The sequence below is a fragment of the Ranitomeya variabilis genome, chromosome 1 (assembly GCF_051348905.1).
Source record: "Ranitomeya variabilis isolate aRanVar5 chromosome 1, aRanVar5.hap1, whole genome shotgun sequence".
NCBI classification, from domain to species: Eukaryota; Metazoa; Chordata; class Amphibia; order Anura; family Dendrobatidae; genus Ranitomeya; species Ranitomeya variabilis.
The window spans coordinates 531,818,361-531,842,309 of record NC_135232.1 but is presented as its reverse complement, the minus strand read 5'-3'; the positions used below and the strand labels follow the sequence as shown (position 1 = coordinate 531,842,309).

The window sequence follows — 23,949 nt, the reverse complement described above, 5'->3', positions numbered from 1 at the left end:
AATGGAGTGACCACATAGTGTTGGGGGGGGAGGGTAGTAAAGTTTAATTGAAGGCCCATTTCTATTAGATTTAGAATCCAGGAACTGGAGGAGATTTTTTCCCAGGCCGGAAGGTATTGAGACAGTCTCCCTCCCACCCTGGGTGAGGTGTCATTTAGGGTTTTTTTTTATTTCTGGGGGAGTTGCCAAAGAGGAAGCCTCTGTCTCTATTTCTCCCCTCCTCCCACCTGTTCTGTTCTCAAGGGGGGCGTCTGCGGAAAAATTTTCTATTCCGAAAGGGCCGTCTGGGATATGGTGCGGCCAAGTTAGGGAATCCTTTCTTCTTATCTCCAGCCTTTTGTAAAATGTCATCTAGAGTCTCGCCAAACAGAAATTTTCCCTCACATGGGATTGAGCAAAGTTTTTGTTTTGTTTGTAGATCGCCTGGCCAATTTTTCAGCCACAGCGTTCTACGCGCCGCGTTAGACAGGGCTGCCGATTTTGAAGTCAGCTTAATGGAATCCGCCGAAGAGTCAGCCAAGAAGGCTGCCGCCCCTCTAATCATGGGAATCGATTCAATTATTTTTTGTCGGGATACTCCATCCCTTAACTGTTTCTCCAGATTGTCCAACCAAATCAGAGATCTGGAAGTACATGCTCCCGCTATGGCGGGCCTTAAACATCCCCCTGCTGACTCCCAGGCTCCTTTTAGGAAGGTGTCGGCTCTTTTATCAAGGGGGTCTTTTAGCGTACCCATGTCCTCAAAGGGGAGCGCAAATTTCTTTGACGCCTTAGCGACTGCCACGTCTAGTTTAGGGGCTTTATCCCATGCTATAGAGTCATCTTCCGCAAAAGGATATTTCCTTTTAAGGGAGGGTACGGATGAATTTTTCCTTTCTGGCTTCTCCCACTCCTTTTTAATCAGGGCTTGCACGTTTTCATTAAGTGGAAAAACTCGGCGTTTTTTCTGGCCCAGGCCGCCAAACATAATGTCCTGTACTGTTTTGTCAGGACGTGGGTCTATAACCCCCATTGTAGATCTTACAGTCTTTACCAGGGCATCAATTTCATCTAAGGGGAAGCAGTGGCGGCCTCCACTCTCAGTGTCTGAGGAGGAGGAGGAACCTTTGTCTGACACATCCTCATCAGAACTAGAAGGATCAGAGTGAGACAGGGGGACAGGTGATCTCTCCTTAACCCCTTCCCCTTTAAGGGATTTAAACGCTGTTTCTACCTCCGATCTAATTACCGAACGTAATTCGGAGGCAAAACTGGGGGTTTCTTCACAGAGGACTTGACCTATACAGGAACTGCATAGTTTTTTATCCCAGCTCTGTGCTAGGGGTTCTCCACATAAGGGGCAGTCTCTATGTTTGTTTTTTTCCGTTTTTTTTCTTGCCTAAAAAACAAACGGTAAAGGGGACCCAAATTATTTAGTGAACTTTCACGAAGATCACTCACCCATCTTGCGCAGCTACAAGTACCAGTTCTGGAGGAGGCACGGGATCTTGAATGAGACCCGAAGTAGAAGGTGCCGGCTGGCTGGATATATTGGAGGCTTTACTCTGCGGCGTAGAATGGCTCCTGGAACGGGAACTTCGGGTGCCTGCAGAGGTCCTTCCGCTCGCCTTACGCTGGTGGTGACGCTGTTGTTGCTGCACCGGTGGCTGTAAGGGCTGCGCTGACTGGAGCTGCTCATCGCTGTCCGCCATAATGGGACTGTATGCAGCGACGAGCGCTCTCACAGCTGTGGCTTTTGAAAGGCGCGCCGGTCACCCCTCCTCCAGGCTGCGTCGCAGGGAAGCGCTGGTCCCCAGTGCGCATGCGCGCTCCCCGGGACCCGGAAGTAGACGCATCTATATCCGGTGCGGCGGCCATCTTGGTGCTCTCACACACACCAGGCCGCCGCTCCGGACCAGGCCTCTCAGCAGAGGCACGCCGGGTCCCTAAGGCTCCTACCCCGATCCGGGGAGGCAGCGGCGCTTCCCTCCGCTCGCTCTGCAGCCCCATCGGACCCAGAAGCGGCGGCGTCGGACACCGAGTCAGCGGTGACAGGGGCCTCCCCGCCGTCATACCCCCACTGGTCGGCTCCGGATACAGGTACCGATCCTGAGGGTTCGCCTGTCAGGGACAGGAAACAAAACTGAGGCAGGAGAGAGGTACCGCCCTTTTATCCTGTAGGGTTTCCTGTCCCTGAAGGGCGGACTCCATCTCTCTGCTAGTGCTGTCATGGGCGACTGAGAAACAATCTCAGAATCGCTAGGATCCGTTGAAGCGTTCCTGAGTTATTACCTCATAAAGGGACACTGGTCAGAATTTCAAAAAACGGCAAGGTCATTAAGGCCAAAATAGGCTGGGTCATGAAGGGGTTAAATTGCAACAACAGCATATGGGGCATAGTCTATGGAGCATCTTATGAGGCCATGAGCAGCATTATATGGGGCAAATCTCTATGGAGCCAACATCAGCATTTGTGCAGCATTATATGCCCCATATAAAGCTCCATGGAGTTATGGCCCCAAAGATGCCCCATATAATGCTCCATGCAGTTATGGCCCCATATAATGCTCCATGCAGTTATGGCCCCATATAATGCTCCATGCAGTTCTTTATGGCCCCATAGATGCCCCATATAATGCTCCATGCAGTTATGGCCCCATATAATGCTCCATGCAGTTATGGCCCAATATAATGTTCCATGCAGATCTTTATGGCCCCATATAATGCTCCATGCAGTTATGGCCCCATAGATGCTCCATATAATGCTCCATGCAGTTATAGCCTCAGATGCCCCATATAATGCTCCATGCAGTTATGGCCCCATAGATGCTCCATATAGTTATAGTCCTATAGATGCCCATATACACTATGTTCAAAATTATTATGCAAATTGGATTTAAGTGTGATAAAGATTTAATTGTTTTGTTTTTCAAATAAACTCATGGATGGTATTGTGTCTCAGGGCTCAATGGATCACTGAAATCAATCTTAAACACGTGTGATAATTTGTTTTCCAGGTGATTCTAATTAAAGGAAAACTACTTAAAAAGGATGTTACACATTATTAAGCAGGTCACAGTTTTCAACATGGGGGGGGGGGAAAAAGAAAAAAAAAAAAAAAGAAGGATCTCTGCTGCCGAAAAGCATCAAATAGTGCAATGCCTTGGTGAAGGGATGAAAACATTAGAAATTTTCCAAAAACATAAGCGTGATCATCATACTGTTAAGAGATTTGTGGATGTATCTGAGCACAGATGTGTTTATGCTGATAAAGGCATAATGAGGAAGATTTCTGCCAGGCAAGTTCATTGGATTAAAGGTACCTTCACACTAAGCGACTTTGCAGCGAGAACGACGACGATCCGTGACGTTGCAGCGTCCTGGATAGCGATCTCGTTGTGTTTGACACGCAGCAGCGATCTGGATCCCGCTGTGATATCGCTGGTCGGAGCTAGAAGTCCAGAACTTTATTTCGTCGCTTGATCACCCACTGTCATCGCTGTATCGGCGTGTGTGACGCCGATACAGCGATGTGTTCACTTGTAACCAGGGTAAACATCGGGTTACTAAGTGCAGGGCCGCGCTTAGTAACCCGATATTTACCCTGGTTACCATTGTAAAAGTAAAAAAAAACCCACTACATACTCACCTTCTGATGTCTGTCACGTCCCCCGGCGTCCAAAGGGTTACGTGCCGCTGCCGAGAACTTCCTGCACTGAATGTGTCAGCGCCAGCAGTAAAGCAGAGCACAGCGGTGACGTCACCGCTGTGCTGTTATTGCCCGTGCTGACACAGTCAGTGAAGGAAGCTCTGAGCAGCAGCGCGTAACCCTGTGGACGTGACAGACATCAGAAGGTGAGTATGTACTGTTTTTTTTTTTTCACTTTTACAATGGTAACCAGGGTAAATATTGGGTTACTATGCGCAGCCCTGCACTTAGTAACCCGATATTTACACTGGTTACCCGGGTGCTGCAGGGGGACTTCGGCATCGTTGAAGACAGTTTCAACGATGCCGAAGTCGTTCCCCTGATCGTTGGTCGCTGGAGAGAGCTGTCTGCGTGACAGCTCCCCAGCGACCTAAACAGCGACGCTGCAGCGATCGGCTCGTTGTCTATATCGCTGCAGCGTCGCTGAGTGTGACGGTACCTTAAGAGAGCAGCTGCTAAAAACCCATTACAAAGCAGCAAAGATATTTGAAGCTGCTGGTGCCTCTGGAGTCCCTCGAACCTCAAGGTGTAGGCTCCTTCAAAGGCTTGCTGTGGTGCATAAACCAACTATTCGGCCACCCTTAAACAGTGTTCACAAGCAGAAATGGTTGCATTGGGCCCACACATACATGAAGATTAATTTCCAAACATTGTTTACTGATAAGCGTTGAGCAACCCTGGATGGTCCAGATGGATGGAGTAGTGGATGGTTGGTGGATGGCACCATGTCTCAACAAGGCTGCAATGTCAGCAAGGAGGTGGAGGAGTCATGTTTTGGGCCAGAATCATGGAGAAACAGCTGGTAGGGTCCTTTAAGGTTCCTGAAGGTGTGAAAATGACCTCTGCAAAGTATACTGTATAGAGTTTCTGACTGACAACTTTCCTCCATGGTATATAAAGAAGAAATGTGCCTTCAGGAGCAAAATCATCTTCATGCTGACAATGCCCCATCTCATGCTGCAAAGAATATCTCTGAGTCATTGGCTGCTATGGGCATAAAAGGAGATAAACTCATGGTGTGGCCACCATCTTCCCCTGACCTCAACCCTATAGAGAACCTTTAGAGTATCATCAAGCAAAAGATCTAGGAGTGTGGGAGGCAGTTCACATCAAACCAGCAGCTCAGGGAGGGAAGAAATACAAGCAGAAACTCTACAAAAACTCACAAGTTCAATGGATACAAGATTAGTGAAGGTGATATCAAAGAAGGGGTCCTATGTTAACATGTAACTTGGCCTGTTAGGATGTCTTGGAGTTAAATAGATTTTTTTATTCAGTTAATGTGACCTCCTAATGCTGCTAATTCCACAAATGAGCATTTTCAGTTCTTTAAAACATATCAAATGTTTAGAAATTCTACTGTGCATAATTATTTGGAACAGTGCATTTTAAGTTTTATTCACTTTGGAGATTATACGGTTATCATTGGGAGGTTTCTTCAATAAAATTCGAACGGGTGATTACTTTTATTAGACTGACTCATTTGCACCAACCATTTAGGAAAATCCAATAAAAATGTCAGTTGCATAATAATTTGGAACATAGTGTAATGCTCCATGCAGTTGTTTATTGCCCCATAGATGCTCCATATAGCATTGTGCAACATGTAATGCCGCTTCTGCAACAAAACAAAACGTACTCCCCTCTCGTCGCTGCTCCTCAGCGTCCCGTCTCTCCGCACTGACTGTTCAGGCAGAGGGCGGCGCGCACACTAATACGTCATCGCACCCTCTGACCTGCACAGTCACAGCAAGAGGACGGGAAGACGGAGCGGCAGCTGGAGGATGGAACGCAGACAGGTGAATATGAAATACTATGGGAGTGGAGTCCATATTCATTACTTTAATGAGCAGTACCACGTGACCGCTGAATTGAGGAAGAGCTGCAGCACAAGAGACGATGGGACAGGCTTGGACAGCGTCAGGAGCACAGGGAGCAGGTGAGTATGCGACAGTCCTCTCTCCCCCTCACCCGCTGCCGACCATGACTCGAGTATAAGCCGAGAGGGGCACTTTCAACCCAAAAATTTGGGCTAAAAATCTCGGCTTATACTTGAGTATATACAGTAACTGTTTATCAAAAAAAAAAAAAAAAAAAAACACACCACGATGTGCAAGTCTCTGTCCTGATGTGATCGCACATCAAAGGACAGAGAAATAGGGGGTTTCGGCGACCCTGTTATACTTACCGGTGTCCCTGGGTCCTCCTGGCCGCAGGCTTCTTCCTCCGGTAAAAAAAAGATGGCGGGTGCATGCGCAGTGCGCCCACCATGATCTGCCAGACGGCAGCTAGAGGAGTTGGGGCTAAGTTTAGGGTTGGGGCTTAATTTAGGGCTAAAGTTAGGGCTAGGGTTGGGATTAGGGTTACGTTTGGGATTAGGGGTGTATTGGGATTAGGTTTGAGATTAGGAGTGTGTTGGATATAAGGCTATGGTTGTTTTGGGGTTAGGGTTGTGATTATCGTTAGGGTTGGGATTAGGGGTGTGTTGGGGTTAGGGTTGGAGTTAGAATTGGGGGCTTCCACTGTTTAGGTACATCAGGAGGTATCCAAACGCCACAGCCAATTTTGCGCTCAAAAAGTCAAATGGTGCTCCCTCCCTTCTGAGCTCTGCTGTGCGCTTAAACAGTGGTTTACCCCCACATATGGGGCATCAGCGTACTCGGGATAAACTGGACAACTTTTGGGGTCCAATTTCTCCTGTTATCCTTGTGAAAATAAAAAACTTGGGGGCTAAATAAAAATCTTTAGTGGAAATTTTTTTGATTTTTACGACTCTGCATTATAAAATTCTGTGAAGCACTTGGGCATTCAAAGTTCTCACAACACATCTAGAGAAGTTCCTTGGGGGTCTAGTTTCCAAAATGGGGTCACTTGTGGGGGGGGTTTCTACTTTTTAGGTACATCAGGGGCTCTGCAAACACAACATAACTCCCGCAGACCATCCCATCAAAGTCTGCATTCCATGCAGCACTCCCCTTCCGAGCCACGATGGGTGCCCAAACAGAGCCCTCCCCCCTACATATGGGGTATCAGCATACTCAGGACCAACTGGTCAACAGATTTTGGGGTCCAATGTCTCCTCTTACCCTTGAGAAAATAAAAAATTGCAGGCTAAAAAATCATTTTTGAGGAAAAAAAAAAAAAAGGATTGTTTATTTTCACAGCTCTGCGTTATAAATTTCTGTGAAGCACCTGGGGGTTTAAAGTGCTCACCACACATCTAGATAAGTTCCATAAGGGGTCTAGTTTCCAAAATGGGGTCACTTGTGGGGGGTTTCTACTGTTTAGGCACATCAGGGGCTCCCCAAACGCGACATGGCGTCCGATCTCAATTCCAGCTAATTCTATATTGAAAAAGTAAAACGGCACTCCTTCTCTTCCAAGCTCTGCAGTGCGCCCAAACAGTGGTTTACCCCCACATATTGGGTATCGGCGTATTCAGGAAGTTGCACAACAAAATTTATGGTTAAATTTCTGTTTTTACACTTGTGAAAATAAAAAATGGTTCTGAAGTAAAATGTTTGCAAAGTTAAATGTTCATTTTTTTCCTTCCACATTGTTTCAGTTCCTGTGAAGCACGTAAAGGGTTAATAAACTTCTTGAATGTTGTTTTGAGCACCTTGAGGGGTGCAGTTTTTAGAATGGTGTCACACTTGGTTATTTTCTATCATATAGACCCCTCAAAATGACTTCAAATGTGATGTGGTCCCCCCCACCCCCCCAAAAAAAAGTGTTGTAAAAATGAGAAATTGCTGGTCAACTTAACCCTTATAACTCCCTAACAGAAAAAAAAAAATTGTTTCCAAAATTGTGCTGATGTAAAGTAGACATGTGGGAATATCGTAGTTACTCACCGATAACGGTATTTCTCTGATCCCAGGACGGCACCACAGAGAGCGGGATCCGCCCTCAGGGACAGGAAACCCACAGGTTAAAAAGGCAGGACCTCTCCTCCACCTCAGTTGGTTTACAGAGCCTTAACAGGACTTCAGCTGTAACTTAATTGGTTATTTACATGCACAGAAAACATCATATACATATATATGCGTTCATTTTCTTATATTTTTTTGGCCACACCTCGTGACTAAACATTAGTAGCGTGTACACCCACACGTGAAAAGGGAGGGAATATACGGGTGCCGTCATGGGATCAGAGAAATACCGTTATCGGTGAATAACTACGATATTCTCTTACCCCCATGACGGCACCACGGAGAGAATTTCATAGAATGTATATTAGGGTGGGATTACCGCCTCCAGAACTCTTCTGCCGAAGGTTAAGTCTGAAGAAGAAGATACGTCAAGTTGGTAGTGCTTAAAAAAAAAAAAAAAAAAAAAAAAAAACGTAGAAGGTGAGGACCAAGTGGCTGCTCTACATATCTGGTCAATAGATGCTCCAGCTTGCTCTGCCCAAGAGGTTGCCACCAATCTGGTCAAATGAGCCTTAATTGTGTCTGGAACCGCTTCCTCAGATGAGGTGTATGACAGGGTGATGGCATCCCTTACCCATCTTGCCAACGTGGCTTTTGATGCTTTCTGCCCCTTGTTTGGCCTCTGAAAACAGACCCCTCCCTTTCCTACACTTCCTCGTGGCTGATATATAATGGGTCAAACATCTTTTCACATCTAGAGTGTGCAGTGTCCTTTCCTTTTCATTTTTAGGATTTGGGCAAAAGGATGGTAAGGATATTTCTTGGTTACTATGAAACTGACGCCACTTTAGGGAGGTAGGCTGGATCGGTTCGGAGGACTACTGTCTTCTAATATCCGGGTTAAAGGTGGGAATGCTGATAAAGCCTGTAAGTCACTGATCCTGCGGGCTGAAGTCAGTGCCACCAGTAGACAAGTTTTCAGGGAAATTATTTTTAGGGGTGCTTGCAATAAGGGTTCAAAAGGCCCCTTAGTTAGTGCAGCAAGCACCAGATTAAGATCCCAGGGAGGGGAAGTGTGGTGTATGACAGGATGAAGCCTTAATGAATTTTTTTACCCAGTGGTTCCCTGCCAGGTCGTGGTTGTAAAGGGCCCCTAATGCTGCGATTTGAACCTTTAGGGTACTTGCTGCCAAGCCTTTTTCTAGCCCTATTTGGAGGAATTCCAGAATCTCCCGAATTGGGATCTCCTCTGATAAGCTTACACCTGAACTAGAGAGGAATTTTTTCCAGACTGCCATATGCTCTCGTAGTGACCGGTTTTCTACTGGCCAATAGTGTTGAAACTAGATTTTGAGAGAACCCCCTCCCAGTTAAAAGTTCCCTCTCAAATTCCATGCTGTCATGTGCAAACTTATTTGTGGATGATTTATCGGACCCTGGTACAGGAGATTTGGGATATCTGGGAGGACCCAAGGATCTGATATGGACATTAGGCGTAGCCACGGGAACCACGTTCTTTTTGGCCAGAACGGGGCTATCACCACTCTTGCCCTGTCCTCCCTGATCTTCAGAACAAGTGGAACTAGAGCTAATGGAGGAAAGGAATAAGCCAGTTGGAAATTCCAGGGAATTTTAAAGGAGTCTAGGGTCACTGGGTTCCCCCGTGGATCTATTGAGCAGAATGCCTGAGTTTTTCTGTTTCGACTGTTCGCAAACAGATCTATATCTGGGGTTCCCCAATGATCACTATGAGATTGAATATCTCCTGGTTTACCTCCCACTCCCCCTGTTTTAGTTGTGTTCTGCTTAGAAAATCTGCCTTCCGATTTTCTGTCCCTTTGATGTGAAGGGCTGTCAGGGAGAGCAGGTTGGTTTCTACTTGTGACAGAATAGATTTCGTCACTTTCATCAGAGGATGTGTCCTTGTTCCCCCGATGATTTAAATACGCCACTACTACCCTGTTGTCCGTCAGAATTCTCACGTGATGGGAATGGAGGGAGGTTAGAAAGTGGTGAGGGAATACTTCACCGCTAACAGCTTTCATATTCGAAGTGAGGGATTTTTCTTCCCCTGACCATGGACCTTGAGCCACTTGACCTTTTAGGTGAGCCCTCCAACCCCATGGACTTGCATCCATGGTTAGAGTTATTGAGACAGGCCATACCCATGGTACCCCCCTTTGTGAGATTGGCCAGGTCTGTCCTCCAAACTAAAGAAGCTATTGTTAGTGATATTTTTAATCGCTTCTCTAAATCTCCCTTTGAGCGGCTTTCTGCTTCTAATACTTCCCACTGGAGATCTCTGGAATGCCCTTGAGCCCACTGAACCGCCGGAATGCAGGCTGTCATTGACCCTAGTATGGACATTGCTTTCCTCAAAGTAACGACTGGGGAATGTCTTAAATTGTCCACTAGTTTTATCATGTTGGAAACTTACATCTGGGAGACGACATTCCTGTTTTACAGAATCTATTATTATCATCCCCAAGTATTGTTGAATTTGAGTTGGGAAAATTCTGCATTTTACTAGGTTCAATAACCACCCTAGACTTGATAGGGCTGTCATCACTTTATCTAGCTGCTGACTGCAATGGAGAGAAGATATGCCCGTCACTAGGAGGTCGTCCAGATAAGGGACAATCAACACTTTTGCTCCCTTATGTGGGCCATTACTTCTGCCATTAGTTTTGTGAATGCCCTCGGGGCTATGGCAAGGCAGAACGGAAGCGCCCTGTATTCATAATGTTTCAGCTCTCCGTGCATCATAACTGCCACCCTGAGATATTTTTGAAACTCTGGATGGATCGGCACATGGTAGTATGAGTCTTTCAGGTCTATAACAGTCATGAAGCAAGATTGATTTCGGGTTCTGACACATGACTATTGTTTCCATCTTGAAACTTTCTGTCACTAGGTATTTGTTCAACCTCTTCAGGTTTATTATTACTCTGAAAGTCCCGTCCGGCTTCATCCGAAGAAAAAGGGGAGAGTAGAAACCCGTTGTCTCTTCCTGTTGTGGAACTTCCTGAAGGACATTTTTGGTTAGGAGATTGTGGACTTCTTCCTGGATGCTCAGCTGTTCGGTCTCGGATTTTCTTTGTGGTGTTATAACGAATTGATGGTGTGGCCTTGTATGAAGTTTCGGCTTCAGGCCTGTTTTTATTATGTTCAAAGTCCAGCTGCTCCCTGATATTTTTTCCCAGGCTTGGAGAAAGTATGTCAGTCTCCCTCATACCTGGGGCGCACCTTCATTGGGGTTGTTTCTTATTATCTGGCTTGTTGAACATGAAGCCTCTCCCTTTGAATTTTTTATCTTCCCATCCATCTTTTTGATTCTTAGGCGGACGTTTACGAATAAATTTCCTCCCCCGAAAGGGCCGCCTATAGGATTGGTTGGGAAATCCTGGAAATGCTTTTTTCTTGTCTACAGCTTTTTCAAGGATATCGTCCAATGTAGGCCCAAACAAAAGTTCACCTTCGCACGGTATGGAACAGTTTCACTTTTGTTTGTAAATCACCCGGCCAGCACTTCAGCCATAGTGCCCTTCTGGCTGCATTTGAAAATGAAGCTGATCTTGCCGTCAGCCTGACCGAGTCTATGGAGGAGTCTGCCAAATATGCTGCAGCTCCCCTCATGACTGATATGGAGTCTAATATAGACTCCCTTGGAGATTTATTTTTTTAATTGGGTCTCCAGGTGATCCAGCCATACCATTAAGGCTCTTGCTGTGCATGTGGCAGCTATCCCTGGTTTTAAACCCCCGCTAGCTGAATCCCAGCATCCTTTTAAGAATCATCAGCTCTTTTATCCATGGGGTCTTTAAGAGTCCCCATATCCTCAAAGGGTAGAGCGAATTTTTTCGACGTTTTCACAATAGCGACATCCAATTTTGGCGCTTTACCCCACGAGGAACAGGCTGGATCATCAAATGGATACTTCCTCTTAGGGGTCAAAAGGACTTTATCTGGTCTTTTCCACTCTCTTTATTAGCGCCTGTATTTTCATTTAACGGGAACACCCTATGCCTCTTTTGTTCAAGGCCCCCAAACATAAGATCTTGTGCAGTTTTTTTAGCACGAGTATCTGTCAGCCCCATGGTGGTTCTAACCATTTTAACTAACGCATCCGTTTCCTCAATAGGAAAACAGTTACGTCCCCCTTCTGAGGATGAAGCTGAGGAAGACGTAGAGCTATCCGAACTATAATGGATACCATCTTCACTGGAACTGTAATTTGGGGATTTATTTCTGTGTTTCATCTTGCGCTAAAAAGGGGTAAAAAAACCGTATCTTCTACCTGGGTTTTTATTAGGTCTTTGAGCTCAGATGCAAATCTTGGGGTTTCTTCGTTTATAGTATTCTGTAAACATAAGGCACAGAGCTTTTTTAGCCCATGTGGCTGGTTAATCTGCCGAGCAGAGTGGGCACACTATTTTTGGTTTTCGCCTTGAACTTCTTTCCCTATAAAAATAAACCCCTATTTAGCATATATACATTCACGGAGGTCACTTACCCTCCTAACGTGAGGGAGATACCGGTTATGGTCTTGGGGATGCCTCCTCCATCTGAACCGCTGTTCTTCTCCCGGATCCACCAGAGCCTCGGCTGTGCTGGGATCCAGAGCTGTGGCGTTGCGCCGGTCCCTGCCTCATTTGCGTGCGACGGCGCTCCTGCGAGTCTCCTCCACCTGCTGCTCTCTTCCACTCATATTGGTGGTATTTTGAGCAGAGGTGATAGATTCCCTGCCGATTTATCTTGAAAAGAACGGCGCATGGCAGCTTCCGGTTTACCCATAGGTGCCCTGCGCCGCCCCAGAAGTGACACCTGCGCATTAAGCGCCGCCGGACCTCGCGCGCGCGCTTCACTGTCGGCTCCCAGGAGGGATCGCTGCAGCTGCTTCCATTTTTGTGCCCTCCGTAGGTGACCGCCGTCACCACCTCCTATGGGCCCAAAAAACTGGCGGTGCTGCACCAGCTACCCATTACCGGTTGCTTTCTTGAAGAGAAGAGGCAGGCTTGGATCCTTTTCACTGCCTCTTCCCTGCACGTCTCTACAGGGCCCGCCGACCCCGGAACCGTGCCTTCAGGGGGAGACCTCCATCTGAGACCGCGGCAGGGCCCCCCGCTGCCTGGATTCGGCCCGATAGTCCCTGGTATCCCGCGACGATCTGATAAGCTGTAGGTTCCCCGTCAGGGACAGGAAACCGAACTGAGGTGGAAGAGAGGTCCCGCCTTTTTAACCTGTGGGTTTCCTGTCCCTGAGGGCGGATCCCTCTATCCGTGGAGCCGTCATGGGGGGGTAAGAGAAATGTTATTTATTAACTATTTTTTGTGACATATCTCTGATTTAAGGGCATAAAAATACAAAGCTTGAAAATAACAAAAAAATTTTTGCCACATTTCCGTTTTTTTTTCCATAAATAATCGCAAGTAATATCGAAGAAATGTTACCATTAACATGAAGTACAATATGTCACAAAAAAACAGTCTTAGAATCAGCAGGATCTGTTAAAGTGTTCCAGAGTTATAACCTCATAAAGTGACAGTGGTCAGAATTGTAAAAATTGGCTCGGTCATTAAGTACCAAATTGGCTCTGTCACTAACGGGTTAATATCAGCTCTCAGATGTTTGCTTATCCTTTACTGGCTGTTTTACAGGGGAACTCCAGAAAAAAAATTGACATAGGGTCCCCCTATAAAGTCTAACCAGCAAAGGCTATGGATATTGATTGCCCCCTCCTAGACAAACTCATCAGCTCTCAGCAGTCTCAGAACTGGCACATCTCTAAGATGTACAGAATGTGGTGCTAGGCCTCGCTATTCCCACTTGTCCTGCAGCGGTGGCAAGTGGGGTTCATATTTGTGGGGTTGATGTCACCTTTGTATTGTCAGGTGACATCAAGCCAACAGGTTAGTAATGGAGAGGCGTCTATAATACATCTATCCATTAGCAACCATAATGATATTGTATAAAAACACCTAGAATACAGTCTTATTTGAAACTAGATGGTGGCCCGATTCAAACGCATAGGGTATTCTAGAATATGTATGCGTAGTGTATAGCACAGCCCACGTTGTACATTGCGCAGCCCACATTGTACATTGCGCAGCCCACGCATATAGCAATGTGGGCATGATATCCCTGTTAAAAAAATAAAAAAATAGTTAAATACTCACCTTCCGTTGGCGCATGCATCCAGGAAGCGGTTACCAACGCTTGGGATCCACCAAAGCTGCGGAGCCGCTCACCATCTTCCGTTCCTAGGATGCATTGCAAAATTACCCAGAAGACTTAGCAGTCTCTGGGTAACTTTGCAATGCATCGCCGGGAACGGAAGATGGCGGCCGGTGCGAGCGGCTCCGGTGGTGAGTATAGCAGATTTTTTTTTTTTTTTTAACTATTGATGCCGCATAAGCAGCCTCAATAGTAAAAAATTGGGGACACAGGGTTAATAGCAGCAGTTACGGAGTGCGTTACCCGCTGCATAACGCGGTCTGTTACCGCCGGCATTAACCCTGTGTGAGCTGTAACTGGAGGGGAGTATGCAGGCGCCGGGCACTCAGTGCGGGGAGTAAGGAGCGGCCATTTTCTTCCAGACTGTGCGTCGCTGATTGGTCGTGGCAAAACACCCACGACCAATCAGCGACTTGGATTCCATGACAGACAAAGGCCGCGACCAATGAATATCTGTGACAGACAGAAAGACGGAAGTGACCCATAGACAATTATATAGTAGATAATGACTGACTCCTTTATTAATCTTAACCCCTTCATGACCCTGCCTATTTTGACCTTAATGACCTAGCCATTTTTTGCAATTCTGACCAGTGTCCCTTTATGAGGTAATAACTCAGGAACGCTTCAATGGATTCTAGTGGTTCTGAGATTGTTTTTTTCGTGACATATTGGGCTTCATGTTAATGGTTAATTTAGGTCGATAATTTTTGGGTTTGTGAAAAAAACCGAAATTTGGCAAAAATTTTGCAATTTTCAAATTTTGAATTTTTATTCTGTTAAACCAGAGAGTCATGTGACACAAAATAGTTAAACAACATTACATCAGCACAATTTTGGAAACAAATTTTTTTTGTTAGGAAGTTATAAGGGTTAACATTTGACCAGCGATTTGTCATTTTTACAACAAAATTTACAAAGCCATTTTTTTTTTTTGGTTGTTTTAGGGACCACCTTACATTCGAAGTCAGTTTTAGTGAGGGGTCTATATGGCTGAAAATACTTAAAAGTGACACCATTCTAAAAACTGCACCCCTCATGGTGCTCAAAACCACATTCAAGTAGTTTATTAACCCTTCAGGTGCTTCACAACAGCAGAAGCAACAAAGAAGGAAAAAAAAATTAACATTTAACTTTAGTCACAAAAATGATATTTTAGCAGCTTTTTTTTTTTTTTTTTTTTATTTCCCCAAGGGTAAAATGAGAAACTGAACACCATGTCGCATTTGGAGAGCCCCTGTGTGCCTAAACATTGGAGCTCCCCTACAAGTGACCCCATTTTGGAAACTAGACCTGCCAAGGAACTAATCTAGATGTGCGGTGAGCACTTTGAACCCCCAAGTGCTTTACAGAAGTTTATAACGCAGAGCCGTGAAAAATCATTTTTCTTTCCTTAAAAGTTATTTTTTAGCCCGCAATTTTTTTATTTTCACAAGGGTAACCTTAGAATTATTGGACCCCAAAAGTTTTTGTCCAGTTTGTCCTGAGTAAGCTAATACCCCATATGTTTGGGTAAACCACTGTTTGTACGCATGTCGGGGCTCGGAAGGGAGGGAGCACCATTTGACTTTTTTAATGCAAGATTGGCTGGAATCAATGGTGGAGCCATGTCGCGGTTGGAGACCCCTGATGTGGCTAAACAGCGGAAACCCCTCAATTCTAAACACAACCCTAACCCCAACACACCCCTAACCATAACCCTAACCACAAATCCAACCCTAACCCCAACACACCCCTAACCCTAATCTTAACTCTATTTCCAGCCCTAACCCCAAGGCTATGTGCCCACGTTGCGTATTCGTGAGGATTTTTCAGCAGTTTTTGAAAAATCCGCAGGTAAAACGCACTTCCAGTGTTTTTTGTGCTGATTTCGTCTGCAGATTCTTATTGAGGAACAGGTGTAAAACGCTGTGGAATCCGCACAAAGAATTGACATGCTGCGAAAAATACAACCCAGCATTTACGAGCTGTATTCTCCGCACCATGGGCACAGCGGATTTGGTTTTCCATAGGTTTACATGGTACTGTAAACGTGATGGAAAACTGCTACGAATCCGCAGCAGCCAATCTGCTGGGGATCCGCAGCCAAACCCGCACCATGTGCACATAGCCTAATTCTAACCCTAATTGCAACCCCAACTCATGAAAAAGACGGAGGGGAGCGGAGGACAGGACGGAGATCTGTGGCAGATCGTGGTCTCCAGCCATGGCCGATGATATTGCAGCATCGGCCATGGCTTGATTGTAATATTTCACCAATTGAAAGTGAAACAGTCACTTTCAACAGCCAATCAGAGCGATCGTAGCCACAGGGGGGGGGGGGGGGGGGGTCTCGAAGCCTCCCCCTTGGGCTTACAGTTAACCCTTTCACCCGACCTGCAGGAACGCGATCATTGTGACAGCATATGCGTCACAGGTCGGATTGGCACCGACTTTCTAAACGCATACGCTGTGTCACAGGTCAGGAAGGGGTTAAAAAAAACAATAGAGAGATATATAGAGATATATCTCTATCATCGTGATTACTCGCTAATCCCGTCCCCTGCACAGTAGCACCGCCCCCCCACCGCATTACCACACGAGGCTCCGTCCCTCCACCGCATTACCACATGAGGCTGCGTCCCCACACATTACCACACGAATCCAGTTTGCTTGTGATTTTACACTGTGAATATAATGTATTAGTATTATTCTGATTTTTAATTATTATTAACTTCATTTTAAGTTAATTTACCACCTGCGTAAGCTGTATTAAATGTTGTAATTATTTACTTTAGTTTAATCACTAGCAGCATTAATTAGATAGCAATGAGCATGCCGAGCGTAGCTGGCTGGAAACAGCTAGTTACCATACTCACCGAACACCTAATCCACTGACGCCAACGTTTCCTGCAACAAAAATGAAATAAACCACAATATTCTTCACCTGTCCGCAGAGAAGATAATCCATAATGTCCCACGACGATCCTGATCACTTTGTGAGCAGTCACATCAGTGATGTGACTGCTCAGAGAGCTGACAATACACTGACAGAAGGTAATCGCTCCTGCTGTGTGACACAGAGCTGCTGCGAGTTCACCGGAGTTAATCAGCTCCAGTGACCTCCCTTCCAGGACCACTGCTGCGTGGCAAAGTTCTCATGCAGCAGTGCCGTGAGAGTACTGGAGCTGATGACCTCCGATGAACTCACTGCAGCTCACTGATACAGCAGGTAATTGCCCCCAGAGTGTAAAGGTACCTTCACACTAAACAACGAGAACGACAATGATCCGTGACGTTGCAGCGTCCTGGATAGCGATCTCGTTGTGTTTGACACGCAGCAGCGATCTGGATCCCGCTGTGATATCGCTGGTCGGAGCTAGAAGTCCAGATCTTTATTTGGTCGTCAGATCGGCGTGTATCGTCGTGTTTGACAGCAAAAGCAACGATGTCAGCAATGATAAACATGGAGTTAACGACCTGTGAGAACGATAAGTGAGTCACCGCTACATCACAGGATCGCTCATGCATCGTTGTGGAGCTGCTGTGTTTGACATCTCTACAGCGACCTAAACAGCGATGCTGCAGCGATCGGCTCGTTGTCTATATCGCTGCAGCGTCGCTGAGTGTGACGGTACCTTAAGTTTATCGCCGGCAGCCAGATTGAGGGGTCTGACCTCCCAATGTGACTCTTCTACACACAAGGTCGCCGTGGGACACTTTGATTACCTGGACTACAGCGGACAGGTTGAGTGTATGTTGGTTTATTTTACATTTCTAGGAGACAAGGGCATCGGGGTTTTGGTGTTAGGTGAGTATGTGTTTTTTATTTGAATGTGTATGTAATTTTATTTATTTTTTTTTAAACTGAGCACAGGCGCTGACAGGCATCTCCCATCAGCGGCACCTGTTGTCACTGTTGTCAGTGACAGCAGACATAGCCCAATGGGAGCAATAATCTCATCAGCCCATGCCTGCGGGTCACAGCTGGGGGGTCATGCTGACATCTGACAGCATGATTTCACAGCATTAAAGTCAACGGTCTTACCGGCGATAAGAACCACCGCGCCGGTGTTTCCCCACATTATCACACAGATGACAGCATGGGAAACCATAGGAAGTCGGTAAAACTAAACAAACAAACCAGCAAACGTTTTTATACATGCATTTTTGTGCGGATTTGACTCAATTGAAGTCAATGGGTGCAGAAGTGCAAAAAGAATTGACATACTGCAGAAAAAAAAAATGCACTGCAAATACTGACTGAAATTTACTGATCATACGCACCACACTTCAGGATTGTCATATAATTAGCTTGCATTAGGATTCCATTGTGGTTTTGGTCCATTTCCGTGCGGAAAAACGCATGGTGTGCACATAGCCTTAAGCTACTAGTCTACAGACATGCAATTCCTTAATGCACACAGCATGAGGACTCTCCAGAGCCATTGGTCAGGTGACCACAAGTACGCGATATAGACACTCGACACCTTTTGAGATGAGTGCAGCCTCACAATACACTAGAGTATTGAGTGAGGCTGGACACAGTCTAGTGAGAATGCAGCCAGGATGAATACAAGGCCAGCACGGTGGCTCAGTGGTTAGCACTGTTGATTTGCAGTGCTAGCGTCCTGGGTTCAAATCCCATCAAGAACAACATCTGCAAGGAGTTTGTATGTTCTCCCCATGTTTGCGTGGGTTTCTCAGGTTTCTTACTGGAAAGACATACTAATAGGGATTCTAGATTGTGAATTAATGGTATTAATGTATTAGAGTACAAATTCATACATTAATACATACTAGTGGTCACATGACCTCTGCACCAGAGAATCCTCTTAGAACGCACTGTTGAGGACTAAAGTCTGCAATTAAGGTGAAGACTTGTAGCTTAGACCAGACAACTCCTTTACCCCCACGGTGGTTTGCACGTTAATGACTAGCCCAGTTTTCACAGTCCTGACCAGAGACCCCAAAGTTTATTGTGCAATTTCTCCCAAGTTTACAGATGCCCTATATGTGGTCGAAAAATACTTTTGAAGCACAGTGCAAAGCTCAGAAGGGAAGGAGCGCCATATTACAGAGCAGATTTTGCTGCACTGGTTCGAGGCTGCCATGTCACATTGGCAGAACCCCCCCTATAAGTGACCCCATTTTACAGACTACACCTCTCAGCAGTGGCGTAACTACAAAGTTATGGGCCCCGATGCGAACTTCCAAATGCCCCCCCCCCCCCCCCCCGCAGCCCTGCCATACAACTCAAGGTAACCCCCATAGAATACAACGCAGCCCCACCTCATAGTGCTCCATAATGCTGCACAATTGTTATGGCCCCAAAAGATGCTCCGCACAGCCACTGCCCCTTAGGGTATGTGTCCACGGTCAGTAGACGCTGCGTGTTTGACGCTGCAGCGTCAAACACGCAGCGTCCAGATGTTCCAGCATAGTGGAGGGCCTGCGACTCCGGACATGCTGAGCGTCTTTTCAGATCGCAGCATGTCCGTGCTACCTGCGGCGACGCTGCGTCGCCGCAAGTAATATCACAGGACCCTATGGCGAGGGGTGCGATGATCCCGGATGTGTACAGTACACATACGGCATCATCGCGTCCCAGAAAGGGGGCGGGGCTTAGCGCCGAGCGGCTTCGCTGCTCCGGCGATACCGCCGGCCATCCTGATCGTGGACACGCAGCCTTATAGTGCTGGCGCTGCACAAGTGTTATGGCCCCATAAAATGCACCGCACAGCCACTGCCCCTTATAGTGCTGCACAATTGTTATGGCCCCATAAGATGCTCTGCACAGTCACTGCCCCTTATAGTGCTGCACAATTGTTATGGCCCCATAAGATGCTCCGCACAGTCACTGCCCCTTATAGTGCTGGCGCTGCACAAGCGTTATGGCCCCATAAAATGCTCCGTACAGTCACTTGCCCCTTATGCTTTTGCTGCTATAAAAAAAATAAATCACATACTCACCTCACCTCTCTCTCTTCGCTCAGGACCCCCGGCACTTTCAATATTTACCTGGCTGCTCCTCGTGCGGCTCCGTCTTCGGCACTGACGTTCAGCAGAGGGCGCGCACTGACTACGTCACCGCGCCCTCTGACCTGAGCGTCACTGCCAGAGGACGCTGATGACAGAGCCGCACCGGAACGAGGAGCGGCAAATATCGCGCAGTGCTGTATACTCACCTACTCCCGGCACGGTCCCTGGACATCCCTGCTTCTTCCAGCGCTGCAGATTCTTCCTGTATTGAGCGGTCACAGTTACCGTTCAATACAGAAGTGAATATGCGGCTCCACCACTATGGGAGGTGGAGCCGCATATTCATTTCTGTAATGAGCGGGACCATGTGACCGCTCAGTGCAGGAAGAATCTGCAGCGCTGGAAGAAGCAGGGACGTCCAGGGACCGTGCCGGGAGTAGGTAAGTATAATTAGAGAGCGGTGACTGCTCCCTGCTGCGGGTCACTCACAAATGGTGGATCATCATCAATCATGGGTCATTTCATTCTCCTTCACTCCTGTCCATGGGGCCCCTAAGTAGTCTGGGCCCCGTCGCAGCTGCGACCGCGGTAGTTACGCCCCTGCCTCTCAGTGAATTAATCTAGGGGTGAAATTATCTTATCGACACCACGGGTGTGTCACAAAATTTTATACAATTGGGCAGTGAAGAAAAAAAAAATAAAAAATACATTTCTACCAATTATTTCGTTTTAGCCCCAGATTTTACATTTTCACACAAGTGGTTAAATGGCACCAAAATGTGTCCCACAATCTACTGAAAGTGGCAATGCCCCATATGTGGCTACACAGTATTGCTTAGCCGCACGGCAAGACATAGGAGGGACAGATCACCATTTGCCTCCTGGAGCGCAGATATTCCTAGACTAGTTTGAGGACTCTATATACAGAGCCTCCCCAGAGCTAGGAGTGCCGAACCACCCCCCCTCAAGTGACCCCATTTTGGAAGTTATAACCCTTGGGGGGGGGGGGGGAATGCCGATTTTGACTCAACGGCAGTTTTCCAGAAGCAAGCAGCAATGAATGCTGCAGAGTGAAAACAGCAAACGGACGTTGTAGTGACCAGTATGTTATGCCCAGCCCGTGCTTCTGCATACATGCCCCCGTAAATTAGGCTGAGTCTGATTGCTTTAGAAAAGCCTAAACATGTGGAGGCTATATGTGGTTTAGACACTGGGGCTAGAATAGAAGAATAGAATTTTTTTTTTGTGCAGCTCACTGTTCTGTATAAGTGATAAGACTGACTTGTTCTTCGGGTCGGTGTGATTACGGCAATAGTTTTATATTATTTATTTTCTAACCTTTTTAAACAATATTTTAGCAAAATGAATTTGTTTTTTTTATAGTTCTATTCGCAGTAGTAACTGTTTTGAAGGACAGTTTGATATATAGATATTACACACTTTTTTTACATATGACTGATTGCTTTTTATTCAGTTTGGGAGTCACTTAGGAAAAAGCGATATTTCTTGGGCGTGCTTTTTTTAAGGCATTTTCCAACCACAATAACATACATGCCAGTTTTATAGAGCGGGTTGTTAAGGACACGGTGATACCAATTTTGTGTGGCAAAACGGATTTCAGAGATTCGTGGGTTTTTACATTTTCACTGTGGGACATGTATAATTTTTACATTGATCACTGGTCTTATACACTGCTGCACAAGTACATCAGTGTATCAGACTGTTCGTGTCTCACTTACTGTGCCTGTGGGATTTGGCTTATTGTTGGATCTCACAGGCCACCATAACCTGGGGTCATCACATGACATCAGGGTACCATGGTAACCATCAGGACACGCAAAGCTCATTGCAGGGGGTCCCGATGGTTACAAAGGGGCAGTTTTGTGACCACCTTGTAACAACTGAAATACTACTGTAGCAACTGACAGCTGTATTTAAGAGGTTAAGCAGCCCAGATCTGTCACAAAACTTGTTGGAAACAATACAGTTGACACCCCGAGGAATCCCACCACTAAGCCCTTATTCCTCAACGCCATTTAATAGCGATGATGAGGAATAAACAGCCTTAAAGGGAACCTGTCTCCCCAAAAATCGCATATAAGCTAAGCCCACTGGCATCAGGGGCTTATCTACAGCATTACAGAATGCTGTAGATAAGCCCCAATGTAACCTGAAAGGTGAGAAAAAGGTTATATTATACGGTCCGATGGGCGCCTCCTACCTTCATCAGAGGACGTCCTCTTCTGGTCTTCATGCCGCAGCTCCGGCGCAGGCATACTTTGTCTGCCCTATTGAGGGCAGAGCAAATTACTGCAGTGCACTAGGCCTCTCTGACCTTTCCTGGTGCCTGCGCACTGCAGCACTTTGCTCTGCCCTCAACAGGGCAGACAAAGTACGCCTGCGCCAGAGCATGAAGACAAGAAGAGGACATCATCGTAAGAAGATGGGAGGCCCCAGACCGGACCGCAGCGGGACCACCCAGGTGAGTATAATATAACCTCTTTCTCCTCTTTCAGGTAACATCGGGGGCTTATCTACAGCATTACAGAATGCTGTAGATAAGCCCATCTTAGCTCAAATTTGATTTGGGGGGGGGGGGGGCTACAGGTTCCCTTTAAGTATCTGCAGCCTCACCCTTTCAAGCTTGATCTGAGCATGAAGAAAACCACTTACCTGAGTGCACTGCCCTTGGGATCCAGTCCTTCCAAGAACTTTAGTAACCTAGCAATAAGACACAGCCGTCAGTAAGATAGTAAAGGTCCCGCAGCAGGACAATCCACCGAGAACGCATGAGGTTCATGGTGTCAGGCTACCAGCTTTCTGGTCAGCGTTCCAGCGGCCTGCCCCGCACACGTTATACCCCAGTTATAACGTCGGCTCTATACATTACCCTGGCGAGTTTGACGGGTGCAACGCGGCTGGCATCCATTGCTACAGCTCTGTAGGCCGAAAGAAAGAATCACGTGTGCACGCAGCGAGTTTTTATAGCACTAGGTGGAGAACGGGAAGAAGCATCAGACTGCGGCGTGCTGACATCAGAGGACGTATGGCACGCAAGTTCCTGTTTCTGAATGAGAGGCGGGGCCTCAGGAGCGGCGCAGTCACAAGGCATTGTGGGCAGAGCTGTAGGATGACTGCGCATGCGCCACATGCACGCGCGGCACTCGCGTCCGCACGGCCGCGCGCACCTGGCGCACGCGCAGTAGCTAGGGCTACTGCGCGCCGCCCTAGGCTGTAAAAGCAGGTGGGCGGGTGCTCTCCCAGCGAAACACGCCCCAGCCCCCTTCTCCCACCTTCTCGTTTTGGCGGCATGCATAGACAGCGGACACTGCTACCGGTACTAATCCTTTAGGGGGGTGCCAACACTGCTACCGGTATTAACCCTTTAGGGGGGGTGCCAACACTGCTACACTGCTACCGGTATTAACCCTTTAGGGGGGGTGCCAACACTGCTACCGGTATTAACCCTATGGGGGGGAGAGGGCGCGGGGGGGCTCAGAGAGGGGGGCAGGGCGTGGGGGGGTCAGACTGCGAACACTGCTACCGGTATTAACCTTTTAGGGGGGGAGAGGGCTCGGGGGGGGGCAGGGCGTTGGGGGGGTCAGGGCACGGAGGGCTCAGAGAGGGGGGAGAGGGCGTGGGGGCTCAGAGAGGGGGGCAGGGTGTGGGGGGGGTCAGAATGCGAACACTGCTACCGGTATTAACCTTTTAGGGGGGGAGAGGGCTCGGGGGCGGCAGGGCACGGAGGGCTCAGAGAGGGGGGAGAGGGCGCGGGGGGCTCAGAGAGGGCGTGGTGGGTCTAAGACGGGGAGAAAGGGCGTGGGGGGCTCAGAGAGGGGGGAGCGGGCGCGGGGGGGCTCAGAGGGGGACAGGGCGTGGGGGGCTGTGTATGGATGGATAGGGGGTCCCTTATGGTGGGGGTCCGTGTATGGATGGATAGGGGGTCCCTTATGGCGGGGGTCCGTGTATGGTTGGATAGGGGGTCCCTTATGGCGGGGGTCCGTGTATGGATGGATGGGGGTCCCTTACTGCGGGGGGGCTGTTTATGGATAGATAGGGGGTCCCTTACTGTGGGGGGCCTGTGTATCTCTGCCCACAATGCTTAGTTTGCAATATGGTAGGAGCACATTCAGGAGTGCGCATTCAGGAGCGCGCATTTATGGCTTTCGGCGCGCATTTCGCATGTAAGGAAGC

The 23,949-nt window shown here is 47.4% G+C and overlaps 1 protein-coding gene across 1 annotated transcript in view; it reads right to left on the bottom strand.

The window, feature by feature from the left end:
- The window catches only part of RPS28 (ribosomal protein S28), a 53,626-nt gene extending 30,848 nt beyond the window's left edge, over positions 1-22,778 (bottom strand). The window contains exons 1-2 of the mRNA XM_077254468.1: positions 22,646-22,778; positions 22,429-22,476 (exon numbers count right to left, since the gene is read on the bottom strand). Coding sequence (XP_077110583.1) covers positions 22,429-22,476; positions 22,646-22,684 — 87 coding nt within the window. The 5' untranslated portion in view covers positions 22,685-22,778. The remainder of the gene's footprint in view (positions 1-22,428; positions 22,477-22,645) is intronic.
- Positions 22,779-23,949: the final 1,171 nt, after the last annotated feature.